This window comes from Hyla sarda, chromosome 6, assembly GCF_029499605.1.
Source record: "Hyla sarda isolate aHylSar1 chromosome 6, aHylSar1.hap1, whole genome shotgun sequence".
NCBI classification, from domain to species: domain Eukaryota; kingdom Metazoa; phylum Chordata; class Amphibia; order Anura; family Hylidae; genus Hyla; species Hyla sarda.
In genome coordinates this window covers 134236662-134259003 of record NC_079194.1, presented here as the reverse complement: position 1 = coordinate 134259003, position 22342 = coordinate 134236662, and the positions used below count along the sequence as shown (strand labels likewise).

Here is a 22342-nt window from a genome sequence, read left to right as displayed (position 1 = left end):
TCTATTTTATAATTATTTTCAATGTGGATTTACCCAAGATTTCTTTAAAATTCTCTTGAGGAATGCCATGTCCCCCCAACGTTGATTGACCTTGCTGGTGCTATCTTCTCTGGTGCCCTGGAGATTCTGGTGTAGACTAGTAGAATGGTCCATGTGACTCTGTTTTTCTATCCTCATCATTATTTTTGTGCCTCTCTTATTTAAACAACTTTGTGTTTGTTTGTGGCAAACCAATGTATTTTGTGTTTTCCATTATACCCAGTACCTGCCACTAGGTGACACTAAAGTGGAACATCACAAACAGGGAGCTATGTCTCCATCTAGTGGCTGACGTGGGTTATGACAGACATAAGTACAAAAGCATTCGTAGAATGTCGTCAGTATTGTTGGATTCTACTCCGTGGGGTAAACCAAGTCTTCTTTTAATATTCTTAAATTACAATGTACAAGAGATGTAGGAAAGTAAATATAGGCCCTGGTGGGGTAGAATTAGTCAGAAATGTTCATTTGCAAGTCTCTAGAAAAGAAAGGTGGTTCTGCAGTTCTTCATCCTTAATCTGTTCTTTGTTTCTTCCATTGTGTATTTCATACCTTGCAAAATAGAAAAGGCGAAAGTCAGTTTAGTTTGAGCCAAGTTGCTGCATGTCAGAATCCGGGAGATATTTTCTTGGACACACAGGGGGACATTTATCAAAGGATTTAGACTGGTTTCTCCAGTCTAAAATTGTCGCACAGGAAGTCACAGTCTATATTCGTGCGACTTTTGGTATAGACTACTTTTAGTTCACTGCAGTATAGTAGTCTATAATAGATTTTAAAAAATGCAGTGATCTGTAATTTAATAATTGCCACTTTTCCCCGAAAAGTCGCATCGGGCGAAATGTCAGACCATGCTGAAGCAGCCTTAGGCTGGAACTCCACTGAGTTTTTTTTTTTTGTGCAAAAAAGGCCATTAAAAACGCCAATTTTCCCAGTGAAAAAACGCCGCGGCCAGATGTTAGCTGCAAGTCAATAGTAAACTGCAAAATGCCAGATTCACTTGGCGTTTTTCAGTTTGGCATTTTTTTTTAATCCTTTTGGCGGTTTTCAGCAATTTCGGGCTCAGAGGCTGGATTTTCAAATCGCCCGACAAAACCTAGTTTGCCGTTTTTTGCCCTGAAATCGTTGCGTTTTCCTCCCATAGAAGTCTATGGGAGAGCAAAAACGCCAAGAAAAACGCCATGTTGGTTTTAAATTTAGCGTTTTTGCAGGCGGTTTTTATTCTTTTTTGGACTTTAGCGATCCAAAAAAATTATGGAGATACCTTTTTTTATTAAAATTTCGTAGGGTACCATAAAAAAAATTAATAAAAGATACAGTAGTGATGGAAAAAATTGTATCTAACGAGATTTATATTTTTTATTACGACATTTTTATTAATTTTTAAACATGGATCAATTTATGTGAGCGGGTAAAGCACTAAAAATGTGTGTGTTTTTCACTTTTTTATTTTATTTATTTTTTTACATTTTTTAGGTAGTACTACTACTCCCAGCATGGAACACACTGTTCCATGATGGGAGTAGTAATACCTGTACTAATTGACAGATCGCCCTTTGCAATCCTCTTGTATAATGTATAGATGCGGCGTCTGCTCTTCTATGGTCCCCTGCACTGACGTATATATACACACATATTCATATTTCACACAGAGAGCTGTGATTGGCCAGATGGTTCCAGCCAATCACAGCTCTCTGTGAGAAATCGGAATGCGTATATATATGGTGTGCAGGGGACCATAGGAGAGCGCCAACTGCATCTATACATTATACCGGAGGATCACAGCGGGTGTCAGGAGTGATACCCGCAGTGATCTTTCCTTAACTACAAGTACTACTAGTCCCAACATGGAGTACACTCTGCTCCATGCTGGGAGCTGTAGTACCTGCATTAATAGACAGATCGCAGCGGGTGTCAGAAGTTACACTTGCTGCGAACTGTCTATTAATGCAGGTACTACAGCTCCCAGCATGGAGCAGAGTGTGATCCTTGTTGGGAGTAGGAGTACCTGCAGTAAGTGACAGATCACAGCGGGTATCACTACTGACACCTGCTGTGATCGTCCTGTCTATAGCAGAGATGGAGCGACTGTATACATTGCTCGCATCCCTGCTCTGCACTATACTCCGGGCCGGCCGCTCATTCATTCATCTTTTCCTCAGAGCTGTGATTGGCTGCAACCATCCGGCCAATCACAGATCTGGATGAGTGATGTGAATGAGTGATGCGAATAGAACATCACTCGGAGTACAGAGCAGAGGTGCGAGCGCTGTATAGAGCCGCTCCGCTTCTCTGCTATATAATGGACGATCGCATCGGGTGTCAGACGGACACCCGGGGCGATATGTCTATAGTACAGGTACTACTACTCCCAGCATGGAACAGTGTGTTCCATGCTGGGAGTATTAGTACTACATAAAAAATGTGAAAAAAAAGTTAAACACACACACTTTACAAAAAATGTATTAAAATTTTGTTATAAAAAAATAAACATTTAGTTAAATACATTTTTACATCCCTACTGCATCCATTTTGTAAAAAAAAACAAAAACGGAAAAGGGGCCAAAAAAGGCAAATTCCACACAAAGGTCAAAACGCAGGGGAAACCTGTGGCAGTTTTTCTGGCGTTTTTTCTGGTGTTTTTATGCCACAAAAATCGCAGGGCAAAAATCTCAGTGGAGTCCTAGCCTTAAAGGGGTATTCCAGGATTTATTTTTATTTTACTATGCTACAGGGGCTGTAAAGTTAGTGTAGTTCATAATATAGTGTATGTACCTGTGTGTGACGGTTTTCTCACAATTCTTATGTGATTTTCACCTAGTGCTGGGCGGTATGACCTAAAATTAATATCACGGTATTTTTTTGAATTATGGCGGTATCACGGTATTACCGCTCTCCTACACCCCCCAACCCCCCGTGTTAGCTACACATGTCATCCCCGACTCTCCCGCACTAACCCCGCCTCCTCACGGGTCTCACCGGCTGATGTCGGCCGGCAGCTGCTTTTCATGGAGGGAGGGAGAATTCTAGTATACCGCCGGGGAAGGAGCGCGTTACAAGGGGAGGGAGCTCGTTACACGGAGAGGGGCGCCCGTTACAGGATTCTCCGCTCATCACGCACCGAGTAACAAGCGTGTGCCCGGCTTCCTGTCATGCCCGTACACTCTGGAAACTGCCTCTATGGTTCTGGAGTACTGTCAATACTCCAGAACCATAGATATAGTTTCCAGAGTGTACGGGCATGACTGGAAGCAGGGCACACGCTTGTTACTTGCTACGGATCACCTGCTCATGGTCTGGGAAAGGTGAGGGCTCCGCTGGCTGAGCTCTATAATTAATTCGGAGGGTGGGGGAGGGGCCCGACCGGTATAGCGGTATGGGCAAAAATCCATACCGTGGGGAAAAAAACTAAACGGTATCCGATATGAACCGGTTTACCGCCCAGCCCTATTTTCACCCCAATATTTATTTTTACCAGCATACAAAATGAATCACTGACTCACTATTCACGGACCCTGTCTACTTCAATGGGTGGAGGGATCAATCTACAACTAATGTAACAGCTGTAGGCACTCTGATTGAAAACCACAGGTCTTTTGGATGGATGCAGCTCATTTATGTTTCAATGGGTGGGGTGGCTGATGTGTGGGAGGGAGGAAAATGGAATTGTGGGATTTGTAGTAAAGAAAAAAGAAAAGTCAAACAGGAAATACAAGTTCACAAAAAGCTAGCCACAGTATTATGGTAATCTCATGACATAGCCATTTAGCCCCAAGACAAGCACAGATCCTTCCCAAGCATGTCCATTACTGCCTGCCAGGTACGTGCTAAAATCACCTTATGGTGGAAAACCCCTTTAAATAAAATCTAAACTACAGACCGTGTGCAAAATGTGCAAAATTTATGAAGAGCCGTGTGACAGTTCATAAATTTGGCGCACAATAGACCAGCCTAATGCACTGGACATTGGTCTATATCCATATATATAAAACTCAATGGGGGAGATTTATCAAAACCTGTGTAGAGAAAGAGTGGTGCAGTTGCCCATAGCAACCAATCAGATTGCTTCTTTCATTTTTCACAGGCCTTTTTTAAAAATGAAAGCAGCGTGCGGATTGGTTGCTATGGACAACTGCACCCCTCTGACTCTACACAGGTTTTGATAAATCTCCCCCAATGTGTGTGTATGTATGTGTGTATGTTCCAGCATCACTTCCAAACGGCAGAAGATATTACCATGAAACTTGGTCACATGTTACTTATATGTCAACAACAAACATAGGAAAGGTAATTTAACTCTTACCCACCCCCATTTGTGAGGGTCGGGTTTTTTGTTTAAAGTCCGATACAAGTCTATGGGAAAAATCTGTTACTGAATAACTTCCAAACGGCTGGAGATATTTCGATAATACTCGGTCACATGTTATTTATATGTCCACTAATAAATACAGGATAGTTAATTTAACCCTAACCAACCCTCATTTGCGAAGGTTGTTTTTTTTGTTTAAAGTTCGATGCAAATCTATGTGAAATGTATGTTCCAGCATAACTTCCGTACAACTGGAGATATTTTGAAATTACTTTTGTCACATATTACTTATGTGTCAAATAAAAATATATGATAGTTAAATTAATCCATAACCAACCTTCATATGTGAAGGATGGGGTTTTTGTTTCAAGTCCCATAGAAGTATATGGAACTTCCGGTACCTTACTCCATGAGCCCAGCTCTGCATCTCCTGGTGAATGCGTCAGTCCGGCTGGCAAGCCACACCCTCGCCGCTTTCCATGCTCCATCTTGCAAATACACGCCCACCCTTTAAGCCACACCCCTTTTATTTTCATTTTACAATATCTTCATCAAAACTCAGATCCACCTGAGGACGGGATATGAGGATTAGAAATGAGGGCGGGATATGGGGACGGAATATGAGGTTGGGATATGGGGAAGGGATATGAGGTCGGGTTATGGGAACAGGATATGGGGACGGAATATGGTTACAGGATATGGGGAAGGGATATGAGGTATGGATATAAGGTCGGATATGGGGAAGGGATATGAGGTATGGATATAAGGTCGGATATGGGGAGGGGATATGAGGACGGAATATGAGGATGGGATTTGGGGTTGGGATATGAGGAGGGGATATGGGGATCAGGATTTGAGGACAGGTAGGAGGACAAAAGCTTCCTCCATTTGTTGCTTTAGGGTGCATTCACACGCTCTTTGTTTTTGCGGGTTTTCCGCAGCGTATTTGAAAGGGGCAGGCTCTTCTCAACTGTCCATAGCAGATTGTCCGCAGCGGAATTTACGCTGCGGAAAATCCGCCACAAGCCCCATTGAAGTCAGTAGGGACTGCGGCAGATTTTCCGCAGCGTAAATTCCGCCGCGGACAATCTGCTATGGACAGCCGAGAAGAGCCCGCCCACTTTCAAATATGCTGCGGAAAACCCGCAAAAACAAAGAGCGTGTGAACGCACCCTTAGCCCCCCCCCTCAGGGATTAGGTAGGAAAAACCTGGCAGCGCTGGGTACTCATCTAGTTGATTACTAAAATAGACAGGGATGATAAATGTCCCCCACAGACTTCTAGTCTAGTAATCTATATTAAAGAACCCTGCAGATAAGTTCACCCAAGCCTCAAATGACTGATGATAGTAACTTAAAGGGGTCATCCAGGATTCAGAAAATATATATCAGCTTTCTTCCAAAAACAGCACCAGTATTGTACTCAGTTTGTGTGTGGTTTTGCAGCTCAGTTCTACTGAAGTAAATGGAGCCAATATTTTCCCCGCTCATGACGTCACGGCCATGCCCCCTCAATGCAAGTCTATGGGAGGGGGCGTGACTGCCCCTTCCCATAGACTTGCATTGAGGGGGCGTGGCCATAACTTCACGAGCGGGGCGCCACCGTGATGTCGCAAGCCTCTGGGGCTGCACCCGACACTCCTTAATGAGGACCGGGTGTAGCAGGGAGATCCCACCGCTTGGACCCCCGCGATCAGACATCTTATCCCCTATCCAAAGGATAGAGGATAGGACTGTTTCCATGTTCTGTGATGCTTGTAGACGGCCCATAAGATCAGTGATGTATAAAAAAGATAGCAGGTGTTGGTCTTTTTGCATTTTATCCACTAAAGATTAAGGGGGAGATTTATCAAAACCTGTCCAGAGGAAAAGTTGCCCAGTTGCCCATAGCAACCGTTCAGATCACTTCTTTCATTTTTAACAAGGCCTCTCTAAAATGAAAGAAGCGATCTGATTGGTTGCTATGGGCAACTGGGCAACTTTTCTATTGCACAGGTTTTGCTAAATCTCTCCCTAAATCTCTGGGCAGCAGGGCCAGCAGCTTTTTTAAATTCAACATCAGTTAGTAGTCTACCATAGTGGTCTCCAACCTGCGGACCTCCAGATGTTGCAAAACTACAACTCCCAGCATGCCCGGACAGCCGTTGGCTGTCCGGGCATGCTGGGAGTTGTAGTTTTGCAACATCTGGAGGTCCGCAGGTTGGAGACCACTGGTCTACCAATTCACCGATGTATCAACTAAAGATGAAAAGTTGCAAAAAATGAACATAGCTCCTTGTTGTCATGGGGCATCCTGCACCCCTCCTGTTTATTTCCTTGACTTGTTGCCAGGATTTAAAGGATCATCAACTTTTACAAACACTATAATCTACAGGAAAATAAAAGATCCCCAGATGCAGTGGACTAACACTCATTAGGAAAATTACTGTCAGGGAAGGACTTATGATTTCTGTCTCCCACCCCCCCTAGCTTCTTTGCTGCTCTTGTGAAATGGGGAAGGAAGGACCTGCCCTGGGCCCTGTAGCAGTAGTATTGGCTACCCCTTTTTATGTATGGCTTTGCAACAACATAGAGAAAGCTGGTTATCCTGTTCTTTGTATCATGTGATTCAAAAACTTTAAAGGGGTACTCCCGTGGAAAACTTTCTTTTTTTTTTTTAAATCAACTGGTGCCAGAAAGTTAAACAGATTTGTAAATTACTTTACTTTGTAAATGCTTTACTTTTTAGATTTCTCTGATGTCATGACCACAGTGCTCTCTGCTGACCTCTGCTGTCCATTTTAGGAACTGTCCAGAGCAGGAGAAAATTCCCATAGCAAACATTTGCTGCTCAGGACGGTTCCTAAAATGGACAGAGATGTCAGCAGAGAGAACTGTGGTCATGACATCAGAAAAATCTAAAAAGTAAAGCATTTCCTCTGTAGTATATAGCCGCTAAAAAGTAATGGAAGGATTAAGATTTTTTTTTATAGAAGTAATTTACAAATCTGTTTAACTTTCTGGCACCAGTTGATAAAAAAAGAAAAACTGTTTTCCACGGGAGTACCCCTTTAACCCCTTAAGGACCAGGCCATTTTACACCTTAGGACAGGAGCGTTTTTTGAACATCTGACCACTGTCACTTTAAACATTAATAACTCTGGGATGCTTTTACCTATCATTCTGATTCCGAGATTGTTTTTTCGTGACATATTTAACTTTATGTTATTGGTAAAATTTTGTCGATACTTGCATCGTTTCTTAGTGAAAAATTCCAAAATTTGATGAAAAAATTGAAAATTTTGCATTTTTCTAACTTTGAAGCTCTCTGCTTGTAAGGAAAATGGATATTCCAAATAAAAAAAAATTTATTCACAAAAAAAATATGTCCACTTTATGTTTGCATCATAAAATTGACGTGATTTTACTTTTGGAAGATACCAGAGGGCTTCAAAGTTCAGCAGCAATTTTCCAATTTTTCACAAAATTTTCAAACTCACTATTTTTCAGGGACCAGTTCAGGTTTGAAGTGGATTTGAAGGGTCTTCATATTAGAAATACCCCACAAATGATCCCATTATAAAAACTGCACCCCCAAAGTATTCAAAATGACTTTCAGTCAGCGTTTTAACCCTTTAGGTGTTTCACAGGAATAGCAGCAAAGTGAAGGAGAAAATTCACAATCTTCATTTTTTACACTCGCATGTTCTTGTAGACCCAATTTTTGAATTTTTACAAGGGGTAGAAGGAGAAAATGTATACTTATATTTGTAGCCCAATTTCTCTCGAGTAAGCACATACCTCATATGTCTATGTAAATTGTTCGGCGGGTGCAGTAGAGGGCTCAGAAGCGAAGGAGCGACAATGGGATTTTGGAGAGTATGTTTTTCTGAAATGGTTTTTGGGGGGCATGTTGCATTTAGGAAGCCCCTATGGTACCAGAACAGCAAAAAATCCCCACATGGCATACCATTTTGGAAACTAGACCCCTTGGGGAACGTAACAAGGGGTAAAGTGAATATGTAAAAAAATATATATTTTTTTTCACTAAAATGTGTGTTTCCCCCCAAATTTCACATTTTTGCAAGGGTTAATAGCAGAAAATACCCCCCAAAATTTGTAACCCCATCTCTTCTGAGTATGAAGGTACCCCATAAGTGGACCTTAAGTGCACTATGGGTGAACTACTATGCTCCGAAGAGAAGGAGTCATATTTGGCTTTTGGAGAGCAAATTTTGGTCGGGGGGCATGTCGCATTTAGGAAGCCCCTATGGTCACACAACAGCAAAAAACCCTCACATGGCATACCATTTTGGAAACTAGACCCCTTGAGGAACGTAACAAGGAATAAAGTGAGCCTTAATACCTCACAGGGGTTTCACGACTTTTGCATATGTAAAAAAAAACAAAAACATTTTCACTAAAATGTGTGTTTCCCCCCAAATTTCACATTTTTGCAAGGGTTAATAGCAGAAAAGACCCCTCAAAATTTGTAACCCCATCTCTTCTGAGTATGAAGCTACCCCATAAGTGGACCTGAAGTGCACTACGGGCGAACTACAATGCTCAGAAGAGAAGGAGTCATATTTGGCTTTTGGAGAGCAAATTTTGCTCGGGGGGCATGTTGCATTTAGGAAGCCCCTATGGTGCCAGGACAGCAAAATAACCCCCACATGGCATACCATTTTGGAAACTAGAACCCTTGAGGAACGTAACAAGGGGTACAGTGAGCATTTACCCCCCACTGGTGTCTGTCAGATCTTTGGAACAGTGGGCTGTACAAAATGTTTAATTTGCACAGCCCACTGTTCCAAAGATCTGTCAGACACCAGTGGGGTGTAAATTCTCACTGCACCCCTCAAAACCGCTGTAACAATCAGCCACCCCTGTGCAAATCACCTCAAATGTACATGGTGCACTCTCCCTTCTGGGCCTTGTTGTGCGCCCCCAGAACATTTTGCGTCCACTTATGGGGTATCTCCGTAGTCGGGAGAAGTTGCATTACAAATTTTGGGGGGCTTTTTTCCCTTTTACCTCTTGTCAAAATGAACAGTATAGGGCAACACCAGCGTGTTAGTGTAAAAAATTTATTTTTTTACACTAACATGCTGTTGTAGACCCCAACTTCACCTTTTCATAAGGGGTTAAAGGAGAAAAAGCCCCCCAAAATTTGTTAGGCAATTTCTCCCGAGTACGGCCATACCCCATATGTGGCCCTAAACTGTTGCCTTGAAATACGACAGGGCTCCAAAGTGAGAGCGCCATGTGGTGGACATAGGGGTATTCTACGCCAGTGATTCCCAAACAGGGTGCCTCCAGCTGTTGCAAAACTCCCAGCATGCTTGGACAGTCAACGGCTGTCTGGCAATACTGGGAGTTGTTGTTTTGCAACAGCTGGAGGCTCCATTTTGGAAACAGTGGCGTACCAGATGTTTCTCATTTTTATTGGGGAGGGGAGGGGGGCTGTGTAGGGGTATGTGTATATGTAGTATTTTTTTTTACTTTTTATTTTATTTTGTGGTAGTGTAGTGTTTTTAGGGTACAGTCACACGGGCGGGGGGTTACAGCGAGTTTCCCGCTGCGAGTTTGAGCTGCCGCGCAAAATTTGCTGCATCGCAAACTTGCAGCCTGATACTCACTGTAAGCCCCCTGCCCATGTGAATGTACCCTGTACATTCACAGGGGGGGGGGGGGCACCTCCAGCTGTTGCAAAACTACAACTCCCAGCATGCACAGTTTATCAGTGCATGCTGGTAGTTATAGTTTTGCAACAGCTGGAGGCACACGGGTTGGGAAACACTGAGTTAGGAAACAGACAATGTTTCCCAACTCTCAGCATTCTCAGGCATGCTGGGAGTAGTAGTTCGGCAACATCTTTAGAGCCAGATGTTGCCGAACTACAACTCCCAGCATGCTTGGAGTTGTAGTTTTGCAACATGTGGAGGACTACAGTTTGCAGACCACTAATACAGTGGTTCCCAATCTGTGCCCTTCCAGATGTTGCAAAACTACAACTCCCAGTATGCCAAAACTGTCCAGGCATGCTGGGAGTTGTAGTTCTGCAACATCTGAAGGACCAAATATTACAGAACTACAACTCCCAGCATGCCTGAACAGTAAGGGCATGCTGAGGATGTGTAGTTTTGCAACATCTGGAAGAGCACAGTGGTCTCCAAACTGTGGACCTCCAGATGTTGCAAAACTGCAACTCCCAGCATGCCCAGATGCCAAGGGCTGTCTGGGCATGCTGGGAGTTGTAGTTTACAGGGTCCCCTTACAGCAATGCATGTCGCTTTACGGCGACGTGCATTGCTGTAAAGGGCCCGACCGCGGCTGAAGATCTACTCACCTGTCGCCGCTGCCACCGTCTCCGTCGCCGGGAACCGGGTCTTCAGGGACGAGGTAAGTACCGGGGCCGGGCCCCAGCACTCCCCCGTCCCCCGCCGCATCCTCCGGTCTTCCTCCCGTCCTCTCCGGACTTCCAGGGGCCGGGCAGGGCGGGAGGAAGTAACCACCCCTTGCGATTGGTTAGTTAACCGACGGATCGCAGGGGATCGGAGGAGGTGGCAGGCTTGCCACCTCGCTCCTAGTCTTCAGCATGGTCCTGCCTGTCTGTGACAGCCGGGATCATGCAAAATTACCGGGCGGTCGGGTCCCAGAGACCCGATCAGCCCGGTATCGCCGCAGATCGCAAGGGCGATTTCCCTTGCGATTTGCGGCGATCGCCGACATGGGGGGCCTTCATGGCCCCCCTCAGCGTTTGTCCTGGATGCCTGCTGAAGGATTTCAGCAGGCATCCAGTTCCGAGCTCTGCCCGGCGAGCGTCAGAGACCGGAAATACAACAGGACGTTCTCTAATGTCCTTGGGCATTAAAGCCCAGGTAGCGGGGACGTTAGAGAACGTCCTATGTCCTTAAGTGGTTAATGTTACTTAGTTTTTTTTACTTACTGGGTTCTGGCATGATGTGCGATTGCATCCGTCAGGACAGCACTTCTGTTCCCCCTCACATTTGTTATCAGAGGTGCAATGAACGCTTGGGTCACATGTTGTCCCATTGATATTCTGAAAAGGAGGGCAAGCGCCTGGTTTTTCTGAAGGGAAATAATAATAGAGACGTCAGTGAATGTCGGATGCCATGGTCACCTAATTATATCACCTGGTCTGTACTCACCGTCTGGGATTTGGCACTGAAATCCATTACACGAGGTCTTACAACATTTGCGAACGCCATCACATTCAAAGTCATTGTTGCATTTTTTGAAGCAAATCTCCAGCGTAAAATCACCCAGCACCGGACATATTCCTGGCTTACCTGAAAGGGTTAAGTTTAAGATATAAAGCAAAGAAACAAAAATCGCTGCTGCTGCTGACATTTTTTATAATCCTTAAGCTACTGCCACATTCACATGTCTGTAATATGAATACTGTGCACTCAGGCTTAAATGGGTACTCTCATAAAAAAAATAAAAAAATAAAGAAAAATAAAAAAAAATTATAAAATAGATTATGTAAAAAGAAAAATGTTTGCAATATATTTTATTTAAAAAAAAAATCATGTTCTACATGTGTTTTTTTTACATTTGAATACCTGGCCACTAGGTGTCACTTTACATGGCTCTCAGGATTACTTACCCCCCCCCCCCCCCGACGTTGATCACGTTTGGACCAACGCTGGCCGGGCAGTGTGGCACAGCATGGTCCGGAATGCGCGTTCACATGATTGAGGAGCGGTGCCCCCGCCCCCTGCATCTCCCTCTCCTCATTCATTGCAGTGCGCGAGCTGCAGGAGAGAAAGGAGACGGGCAGGCTTCAGTTGACGTCGCGCCTGCCGCGGCCGCCCACTTTCTGCCCTCCGCAGAGAGCTCAACTCTGAGCTACCGAAGCTGATCTTAAAAAGGTATTTTTATGGGGATTGTGATAAAAGTAAATACAGGGATAGATGTAGTTAGTGTCAGGGACAGATGGGGAGGGGGATCAGGGAAATTTAAGTTAGCGATAGCTACTCTTTAAAGGGGTACTCCGGTGGTCAACGTGTTTTTCCGTACCCTATTTATTTTGTTTCATTTCTATTCTTGTTGTTTAGCCTACTCTATTTCCGTTCTTTGTTGTCTTTTTATCCCCAACTTTGTTTTCCCATCTTTGCTTCTATTTCCTGTTTCTTGCTGTGCTGAAAACTACAAATCCCAGAATGCCACATGCCTTGCTGGTTTAGGGCGGCTCCTTTTTTTTTGTTTGTTTGTTCCGCCCTTTACCCACCCTACTATTTTCCCGGGTTGGCCCCCTTATACACAGCACACTAATATAATCAGCCTTGGTTGGGATACACTGTCATACACATACAAAAGGGACTACAACTCCCAGCATGTGTCATTCAGGAGTCTTCAGTCTGTGGTATAACACCAGCATGCTGCCTCTGTAGTCTCCTGGGGGTTGTAGTTCACCACACCTCTGTAGGGCATACACCAGTGTTTCCCAACCAGGGTGCCTCCAGGTGTTGCAAAACTACAACTCCCAGCATGCTCTGACAGCCATTGGGCATGCTAGGAGTTGTAGTTTTGCAACAGCTGGAGGCACACTGGTTGGGAAACACTGGTGTAACATGATGTGTATGGTGAATAGGCTAGAACAGTGTTTCCCAACCAGTGTACCTCCAGCTGTTGCAAATCTACAACTCCCAGCATGCCAAAAGTCTGTCAGGACATGCTGGGAGTTGTAGTTTTGCAACCGCTGGAGGCACACTGGTTTGTAAACACTAGCATACACACACACACACACAACAGGGACTACAACTCCCAGCATGTGTCATTCAGGAGTCCCCCCCCCCCCTCCCCTTCACATATAGGGGGAGATTTATCAAAACCTGTGCAGAGGAAAACTTGCCCAGTTGCCCATAGCAACCAATCAGCTTGCTGCTTTCATTTTTATGAAGGCCTGTGAAAAATGAAAGAAGCGATCTGATTGGTTGCTATGGGCAACTGGGAAAGTTTTCCTCTGCACAGGTTTTGATAAATCTCCCCTATAGAGATCATTCCCAGTATGAGATTTATTCCCCTGCAGTCCATACATCCCCAGCCCGTGCACCTTGTCATCCTCCCCTTCAGATAACACTTATCTTCTCTGTGTTCCTTCTCCTGTGCGGACCTGCGTCCTTAGAATACAGAGCGGGGGGAGGGGAGGTGAGGAGCTGTGTACTCAGCTGGATGAGATGAGGGGCGTGGCTTATTCCTCTCATGCAGACAGAGAGAAAAAAAAGCTGTGACATCTTGTCCACAACAGACTCAGAACTGTGGACGACAGTAAAAGAAAACTCTCTGAACTACAGAACTTCTTGCCCAACAAACAGGTAAGAAAAACACACACATGCTGCCAAAACATAGAACAAATGTATATTGCAAAAAAACAAAACTTACAAAGAAGATGCCATATAGTCAAAAAAATTAACCACCGGAGTACCCCTTTTAAGCCCCATTTACACATCCGTCATACAGACACGTGTTTAAGTGTATTATGTACGTTAACCCTGGCCCGACCATGGGTCTAATGTCCCAAACGGAAAGCATCATAGATCAGTATAATCAGCAGTAGTCCCTCTGACAAATTATATGCTATTGTCACCTATAGCAGAGTAGTTTTGCTAACCTGGTGAGTGGCCCGTAAGCCTGTGTAACTTTTTATTTACCAGGGGTCTAGAACAGTTTAGGAAGTCTTTCACCTCAAGGTACACATACATAGTAAATTGTCTGGGGTGTACCCGTGATGAAGCAGTCCAGACCCACTTGTAACAGGAGGTACTGAACTGAAAGTCACTGGACAGAATCTAGATAACAGGTTTGCTTTAGCATAGGGATAGTCATACTGTCATACTGCTGCTCAGCGAATCAGTGGCTGAGGCGAGACATCACTGCGGCTCTTCACTGATCGCCAGTATGGCACATTGGGCCTGGTTGCCTCCCAGGCCTGACGCGTTACTCTGCAGCTCTGGAATATGTGGTGCAGGACACTGAGGCACTGCGGGAGTGCTGGAGGTGAAGAAAGGGTTAATTATTTTATATCCCACACAGTGGGCATAGTTTTGAAACACCCCTCAACATAACAGAATGTAAAAAAAAGTGAAAGGGTCTAAAAGCGTTACAAATGCATTGTATAATTTAAACATATCCATAGGGGTCCATAAGAGTGTCATGTTGGCATGTGTAGGGATCCTTTTTCAGAGGATGTACAAGTGAAACCCAAACAATTAGAATATCGTGCAAATGTCCATTGTATTTCAGTAATGCAACTTAAAAGGAAAGGCAGCATGAAGTGCTTTAAAATCTCCTGGTAGATGGATGCATTGACCCTGGACTTAAAGGGGCACTCCGGCCCTAAGACATCTTATCCCCATCCAAAGATATCTGATCGCGGGGGTTGTGTCCGTCAGGCCCCTTCCCATAGACTTGCATTGAGGGGGCGGGGCATTACATCACACCTGGGCAGAGTCGTGACGTCACGATACTCCGTCCCTGTGGTCGGGAGGCATAAGGCTTGGAGCCTCTAGTGCTTCCTGCAGTGCTCACAGGTGGGTACTGCATGCTAGATTGTCCCCAGCGGCAGGACCCTCGCGATCAGACATATTATCCCGTATCCTTTATGAAGCACAATGGACCAACACCAGCAGATGACCTGGCTCCCCAAATCATATAATATATTGGGGATTTGGGGTTTTCATTAGCTTTAAGCCATAATCATCACAATTATGACACATCACGGCCTGAACTATCTTGCTTTGCATGTAATGAGCCTCTCTCATATATTAGTTTCACCTTTTAAGTTGCATTACTGAAATAAATGAACTTTGCACAATATTCTAGTTTTTCGAGTTTCACCTGTATAGGGAAGCACAGGCAAGTATGAATTTTCCTCTACACAGGGCAACCACAAAAAACGGTATGCTGTGCTGTATACTTTTTATCTTCCTTTTTTTCCAGTTTATGCAGTATATGCCACTGTTTACCATATATAAGCACCTAAGATGCGTTCATTTTATCTCCTCCCACCTTCTCCTGAGTCTAAATAAGATGCACAATGGAGATTTAATAATTCTTTCATTTTTCAGGGGCCTTTCTAAAAATCATAAAAGCCATCTCATTGGTTGTTATGGAAAACAGCACCACTTTTCCGCTGCACTGGTTTCGATAAATCTCCCCCCATAGGTTTGGGGTACTGGTTGTCACTAATTCTGGGAGGTAATAGTTATATGCAAAATGATGGTGCACACTTAAATGACCACTATCACTGCCATCAATAATTACCCCTAAAGCTATTCACAGCATGTAACATCTGTGTAGTACAGTAATGGAGACATACCTTTTAGTGAATAAAAACTGCTTTTATTCAGTTATGCACAATCGTAGAGGCGTGGCCGTGTGAGGGATATACAGCTCCTCCCCGCATGGTCTCCGACCAATAGGGGCAGAGAGCTTGCTCACTTCCTGCTGATCGCCATAATGGTTGCAGACGGCGCATGCGCGGAGGAGCTGTATATCACTCACACGGCAGAGACGCTGTAATGTCCCTCCACCTGCATTTTACAGTCATAAAGCCAACGATTACACAATAAAGGATATGTCTCTATTTCAGTGCTACGCAGCTTTTACAGACAGAGGTGTCAGCAGAGAGCACTGGGGTCAGGAAAAAAAATTCTAAAATAAAAGAACTTCCTGTGGAGTATACACCAGCTGATAAGTACTGGAAGGGTTAAGATTTTTAAATAGAAAAATTGTTTTCCACTGGAGTACCCCTTTAAAAATGAAAGAGGCAATGTTTTGAAATGATATGTAATCTTTAAAGGGGTTATCCAGGCATAAAAGCAAAGTTCTTCTAAAAAACCCACCACCCGTGTCCTCAGGTTGTGTGTGGTATTACAAGTTGGCTCCATTCACCTCGGTGGAACGGGTAATACCACACAAAACCTAAGGACAGAGGTGGTGCTGTTTTTTTAAAGAGTACCTGTCATGATTTTGTTAACTGTTATACTCCTCCCAGTCCACTGCCCCCATCATGATAAACCACCCCCTGCCTTTATTTTAATTATTTGTTAGTTTTCCATCTTGATATTGCTCTTATTTTCTGCTCAGTCTCAGTCAGATTCCCAGACTGGGAAGGGGGGGGGGGGGGTTAAATTACAGTGTCCATTTAAAACAAATTAGCTCTGTGTTTCTATCCCTGGTTAATAGATTTCTGCTTTCTCTTTCAATACATTATCGAGGTCCTTTCCTGCAAAATAACTAGAAGGCAAGTGTATACAAAAAACCTCAAGTGACAACTCAAAACCATAAATGTAGCAAGACTAAGTGATACAAAAAGAGCAGAAAAAAGGGAGACATAATAGTTAATGGAAAGAGCAATTGGGGGCAGATAAGAAAGAAGGTGAATGGAATGGCATTGCAATGTGGAGTTGTTAGACCAGTCAGGGTGTGACGTCACCAGATGAATTCTTCATGCTTCACCTCGTGATGCAAACCTGAGTCCTAAAATTGCTTTTCCCCAATAATGTAACAATCGGGTGTGTAGATGTTGCAATGATCAATATGATAGCAATATTGTAAATAGTTTGTATTTAGCATCAGGAATCTGTGGGCTCTGGGAGGTCAAAGTAATGATGACAACAACATCAATGCATTTCAGTAATGCTGACTTTCCGGTTTCATAGGGGTCGTGGGGTCGGAAAGCACTGAGACATCCGTCCCAAGGTCAGCAACTTACTTTCATAAGTCATTGGTCATATACACTCTCCAAGTCAGTGCGGGACAAAATGTAACCCCACAGTCTCCAAAACATGTGAATGAGAAGTAAAGAGTAAGTATCTGGATAAAATATCTTTTTTTAACCTACAAGAGGCTCTGACATCACAAATATACATTGCAACAGTATCATCATCTTCCCCCGCAACTTCCTGCCAAACACCCCATTCCACATCAAGCAGAGGTATCTATACAACTAAAGGACCTCACGAAAGCCAGTGCATCTCCCATCCAGAAGAAGAAAGCTTACTTTATGAGCTCCCATAAGAGGCGGCAAAGTATCTAGGAAATAGTTAGATACACTCCACAATATTAATAATATAGTGCCAAGGCACAATCTACATTTAGGATACAGCTATATGTGACCTTCAATAGGTCATTTCTCATATTTCATGTTGTAGACCCTAAAGCTTCCTTCAGACACAATATCTGTTTGGTATTTTTTGGCCTGAACACCACAGGAAAAAAATAACAGTTTCCTGTGATGCAGGTTTTGTGGTGTTCCGTCTCAAAATGGTGTGCATTGTTTATAGGCTTTTTTTTTTTTTTTATTCTTTCATCGTTTGATTCAAGGATTCCTATGAAGAATGTACAGAAAAATGTTGATATACATGTAAAAAAAAATTAATGTCTTTTTCCACCTATAGAGGTCTATGAGAGGAAAAACATTCAGGGAAAAAATATGCAACCCAGGCTGCGTTTTTTTAAAAGCTGCCATTAAAAGGTAAAAACGCAATAAACTTCCCTATTAAATCCCAGGTAACATCTGGCCTCTAGTGAATATGAAGTGTTTTTGGCTCTGTTTGCAGCCTCCATAGCGTTAAAAAAAAAAAAAAAAAACGCTGTTAGGGTGGGGCGATACGTGCCGAATTATGCTGCATATTGTCTACTCATTGACTTCAATATAGTAACATAGTTCATAAGGTTGGAAGAAAAAAAAAAAAGAGTCCATCAAGTTCAACCTATATCCCTAATAAGTCCCTACTGAGTTGATCCAGAGGAGGCAAAAAACCCTCATACTAGAGGTAAAAATTCCTTCCTGACTCCAAATATGGCATCAGAATAAATCCCTGGATCAACGTTCTGTCCCTATAAATCTAATATACATAACCAGCGATGTTATTATTCTCCAAAAATGCATCCAGACCCTTTTTTAATTATTTTATCGAGTTCACCATGACCACCTCCTCCGGGAGAGAATTCCATAGTCTCACTGCTCTTACAGTAAAGAACCCCCGTCTGTGCTGGTGTAGAAACCTTCTTTCCTCTAGACGTAGAGGATGCCCCCTTGTTATAGATACAGTCCTGGGTACAAACAGATCATGGGAGAGATCTCTGTACTGTCCCCTGATATATTTATACATAGTTATTAGGTCTCCCCTAAACCTTTTTTTTTTCTAAACTAAATAACCCTAATTCTGATAATCTTTCTGGGTACTGTAGTCCTCCCATTCCCCGTATTACCCTAGTTGCCTGTCTTTGAACCCTCTCCAGCTCCACTGTATCTTTCTTGTACACTGGTGCCCAGTACTGTACACAGTATTCTATTTGTGGTCTGACTAGTGATTTATACAGTGGTAGAATTATTTCCTTGTCGTGGGCATCTATGACCCTATTGATGCACCCTATGATTTTATTTGCCTTGGTTTGTAAAAATATGCAGCAGCAAATATGTAGCAAAATACAGCACGTGTGACCCAACCCTAAGGGTTTATTCACATGTACAGTATCCTGTGCATATTTGAAGCTGCAGATGTTATGCTGCAGAGTTCAATGTAAACTAAATGACTTAACACAGCTTCAGATCTGCATCTACTAATCCTGCACATTAAATATGTGCAGGATAGTGTATGTGTGAATACACACTATGGGTACGTTCACACGTACAGGATCTGCTGCATATTTTGATCAGCTGATTTTGCTGCCCATTAACTTTAACGGGTAGAAAAATCAGCTGCACAAAATATGCAGCAATAATATGCAGCAGATCCTGTATGATCCCACGTAACTTATTTTACGCTGGGAAAAATGTACAGTACGCTGCATATTCTGCGATGAGTATACACAGCAGCAGCCCTGTGTATTCATTGAGCAATGAGCAAAATTTGCAGCAAAAGCACACACGTGTGACCCTACCCTAACATGGTATTTTTTGTCCCATTAGAGACCTGCATAATTGAAGTTAATGGGGCCTCTCGGAATCTGTTAGTGTCTGCCATATAGCGGCCTGCTTGCCTCAATTCACAGACAGTGGTCAGTCCCGTCCACTGGTTGACTTTGTTTGGGCAATTAAAGTGAATGGAGCAATTGCGAGTACACAAGTAGAGTAGTCCCTCAAGTTACTATATTAATTGGTTGCAGGATGACCATTGTATGTTGAGACCATAACTCTATGGAAACCTGGTAATTGGTTCTGAAGCCCCAAAATGTCATCCAAAAATAGGAAAAAGTGAGGATAAAATAGAAATAAGTAGATAACTAATACAGATAAAGCAAATCCTTACATATAAAAGTAATAAAGATCTGCTGGGAGCTGTAAATTACTGTCTATGTCAGTGTTTCCCATCCAGGGCGCCTCCGCACCCTGGTTGGGAAAGACTGGTCTATATAGAGGACAGGAGCTTCTTCAGGGTCCTGTACAGTACACGCAAAATGTAGCTGCCCTTACCTGGTGTCCAAAGGAGCAGATAACCCTGGCACAGGTAAAGAGTAATACAGAACATGTAATACCTCCCTGTACTGTAGGGGGCGCTACCAGACACCAGTCAGTGCATGCACTTCAGTAGTACAGGTGTAAATTTCCATTCTGATTGGTCAGATCTTCCAGCCATTGACATGATTCACAGATCTGGACTGTCCGTAGCATTGTATGTTGAGTCTGGTTTCAAGTTTCAATGATCCAGAAAAGACCATTGTATGTTGAAACTATTGTATGTTGAGGCCATTGTAAGTTGAGGGATCACTGTAAACGTCAGCATCCTGTCAAAATTTGCCCATGTGTGCCACCTATGCTCAAATGATAAAAAATTCTGCAGCTACACATGTGGTGTGGCATATTTGTTCTAAGGGCTTATAATACACCTCTATGGGAGTTGCTTCCCTTTACATAGATATAGGGTAACATCACATAGTACGGTCAGCCTGCTTTGACTTCTAGGGGAAGCTAACAGCATATAGACTTATGCACTTAGTATCTGATTTTTCATGTCTATAGTATGCAAGAGCTGTACTGGTGCTTGGACCTGCTGAAGATCATTCGGACCTGCGGGTTGATCGGTGAGATGGCATCAGACTTGGTAAGTGAGGTTCTAGCAGTGAAGACCCAGAAATGTCCCATAGTGCATGCGTGTGCTGTTCAGGTACATTCTCTAAGCATGCAGATGGTGGAAGTAGAATGTTTATCATGAAGTACAGTGATCCCTCAACTTACATTGGCCTCAACATACAATAGTTTCAACATACAATGGTCTTTTCTGGATCATTGTAACTTGAAACCAGACTCAACATACAATGCTACGGACAGTCCAGATCTGTGAAACATGTCAATGGCTGGAAGATCTGACCAATCAGAATGGAAATTTACACCTGTACTACTGAAGTGCATGCACTGACTGGTGTCTGGTAGCACCCCCTACAGTACAGGGAGGTATTACATGTTCTGTATTACTCTTTACCTGTGCCAGGGTTATCTGCTCCTTTGGACACCAGGTAAGGGCGACTACATTTTGCGTGTACTGTACAGGACCCTGAAGAAGCTCCTGTCCTCTATATAGACCAGTCTTTCCCAACCAGGGTGCCGCCAGCTGTTGCAAAACTACAACTTCCAGCAACAGCTGGAGGCACCCTGGATGGGAAACACTGACATAGACAGTAATTTACAGCTTCCAGCAGATCTTTCTTACTTTTACATGTAAGGACTTGCTTTATCTATATTAGTTATCTACTTATTTTTCTTTAATTCTCACTTTTTCCTATTTTTGGATGTCAATTTGGGGCTTCAGAATCAATTACCAGGTTTCCATAGAGTTCTGGTCTCAACATACAATGGTTTCAACATACAATGGTCGTCCTGGAACCAATTAATATTGTAACTTGAGGGACCACTGTATGTCTTTTCTGTCTTAGTGATGCTCAAAATCTAAGAAATGGTGGAATAATAACCCCATTATAGTGTATATACCTACTGTAGTACCGTAGGTAATATAACTGTATTACAGAATCTGATAGAACAGAAAATGCAGAGGTTAGTCTGCAGAATCCAGGCAATGCCGTAGATACAGGAGACATTGCATTAATGTCCCCTTCACTCCCTAATGTAGTACTGGAACATTTCAGGTACTTTATGGTGCAGTTCTGATCTATGTATTAGGGGATTTTACGTTATGCTCAAAACTTTACTGAGTTATCTTTAAAGTTGCACATACACTACGAGCTTCCCCTATAATCCAGCTTGTTCAGTGTCTGTTATTTTGAGTAGCGATAAAGGACGGATTCATACCTGACCACACTTATCTCTATCGGAAATAAAGATACAATGAGATCCAGCCTGTCTGATCCATGTTATCCCATCAGGGGAGCTCTGACCTCCCCCCACTGACTTTATTTTGTAGGTAGGATCCTCCAATAAACATATGCAAGGTATTATCTCAGTCACCCATAGTCTGTTGTACCTGAGAGTCATCAGTCATCATCCGTAACTTTGTATTTACATAGCAAACAACAAGAAAATGAACAAAATGTAACTTTCCTACAAGCGTGAGAAGTAATGATGGTTCTATAGGGACTTACTTGTGGCTATGACTGCAGGAGACTGTGTCACGTTTGCCCCATCGACACACATCAGCTCCACCAGAAATGTCAGCAGTAGGTAGAGCTTCATTGTTCTGCTCACAGGTTCCAGGTAGACGTCAATCCCTGCAAATCATCCAAATAGCATTTAAATGTGAGAAGTTGTAGGGGTGGAGCGACCTGGGGTGGGACCTAAGATGGGACGGCCCCAGCCACCTGTTACCTGCAGCCCCGAAGAAGTTCAGGAAATACTTCAGGAAACTTTCTCACCTGAAACAAAATATCCACAAACAAGAAAAACTGAAAGGAAAGTGAACGATTCACCTAAGGGGAAAACATGAGAGATTTGCAATGCCTGAGTTCATATACAGAAGGTGTATACAATCTGTACTCCTCTCTCCTTCAGGTCTGAATACAAGAGGTCAGGGGTCTTTACACCCCTAGC

The 22342-nt window shown here is 43.3% G+C and overlaps 1 protein-coding gene across 1 annotated transcript; it reads right to left on the bottom strand.

Annotated features, from left to right (window-relative positions):
- Nucleotides 1-368: 368 nt before the first annotated feature.
- On the bottom strand, nucleotides 369-22044 carry LOC130276136 (WAP four-disulfide core domain protein 2-like). The gene is made up of 4 exons (XM_056525066.1): nucleotides 21898-22044; nucleotides 11499-11639; nucleotides 11276-11418; nucleotides 369-591 (listed from the first exon to the last, which is right to left on the bottom strand). The coding sequence occupies exons 1-4, from the start codon at nucleotides 21986-21988 to the stop codon at nucleotides 586-588; spliced, it is 381 nt and encodes a 126-aa protein (XP_056381041.1). The 5' UTR covers nucleotides 21989-22044; the 3' UTR covers nucleotides 369-585.
- Between the last annotated feature and the right edge of the window lie 298 nt (nucleotides 22045-22342).

Excerpts from the sequence above, each read along its gene's own strand:
- LOC130276136 (XM_056525066.1), bottom strand. The coding sequence starts at position 21,988 with ATGAAGCTCTACCTACTGCTGACATTTCTGGTGGAGCTGATGTGTGTC. Across the intron at positions 11,640-21,897 it reads TCCTGCAGTCATAGCCACAA|GTAAGCCAGGAATATGTCCG; the intron begins GTAAGTCCCTAT and ends TAACCCTTTCAG. Across the intron at positions 11,419-11,498 it reads TCAGTGCCAAATCCCAGACG|AAAAACCAGGCGCTTGCCCT; the intron begins GTGAGTACAGAC and ends ATTTCCCTTCAG.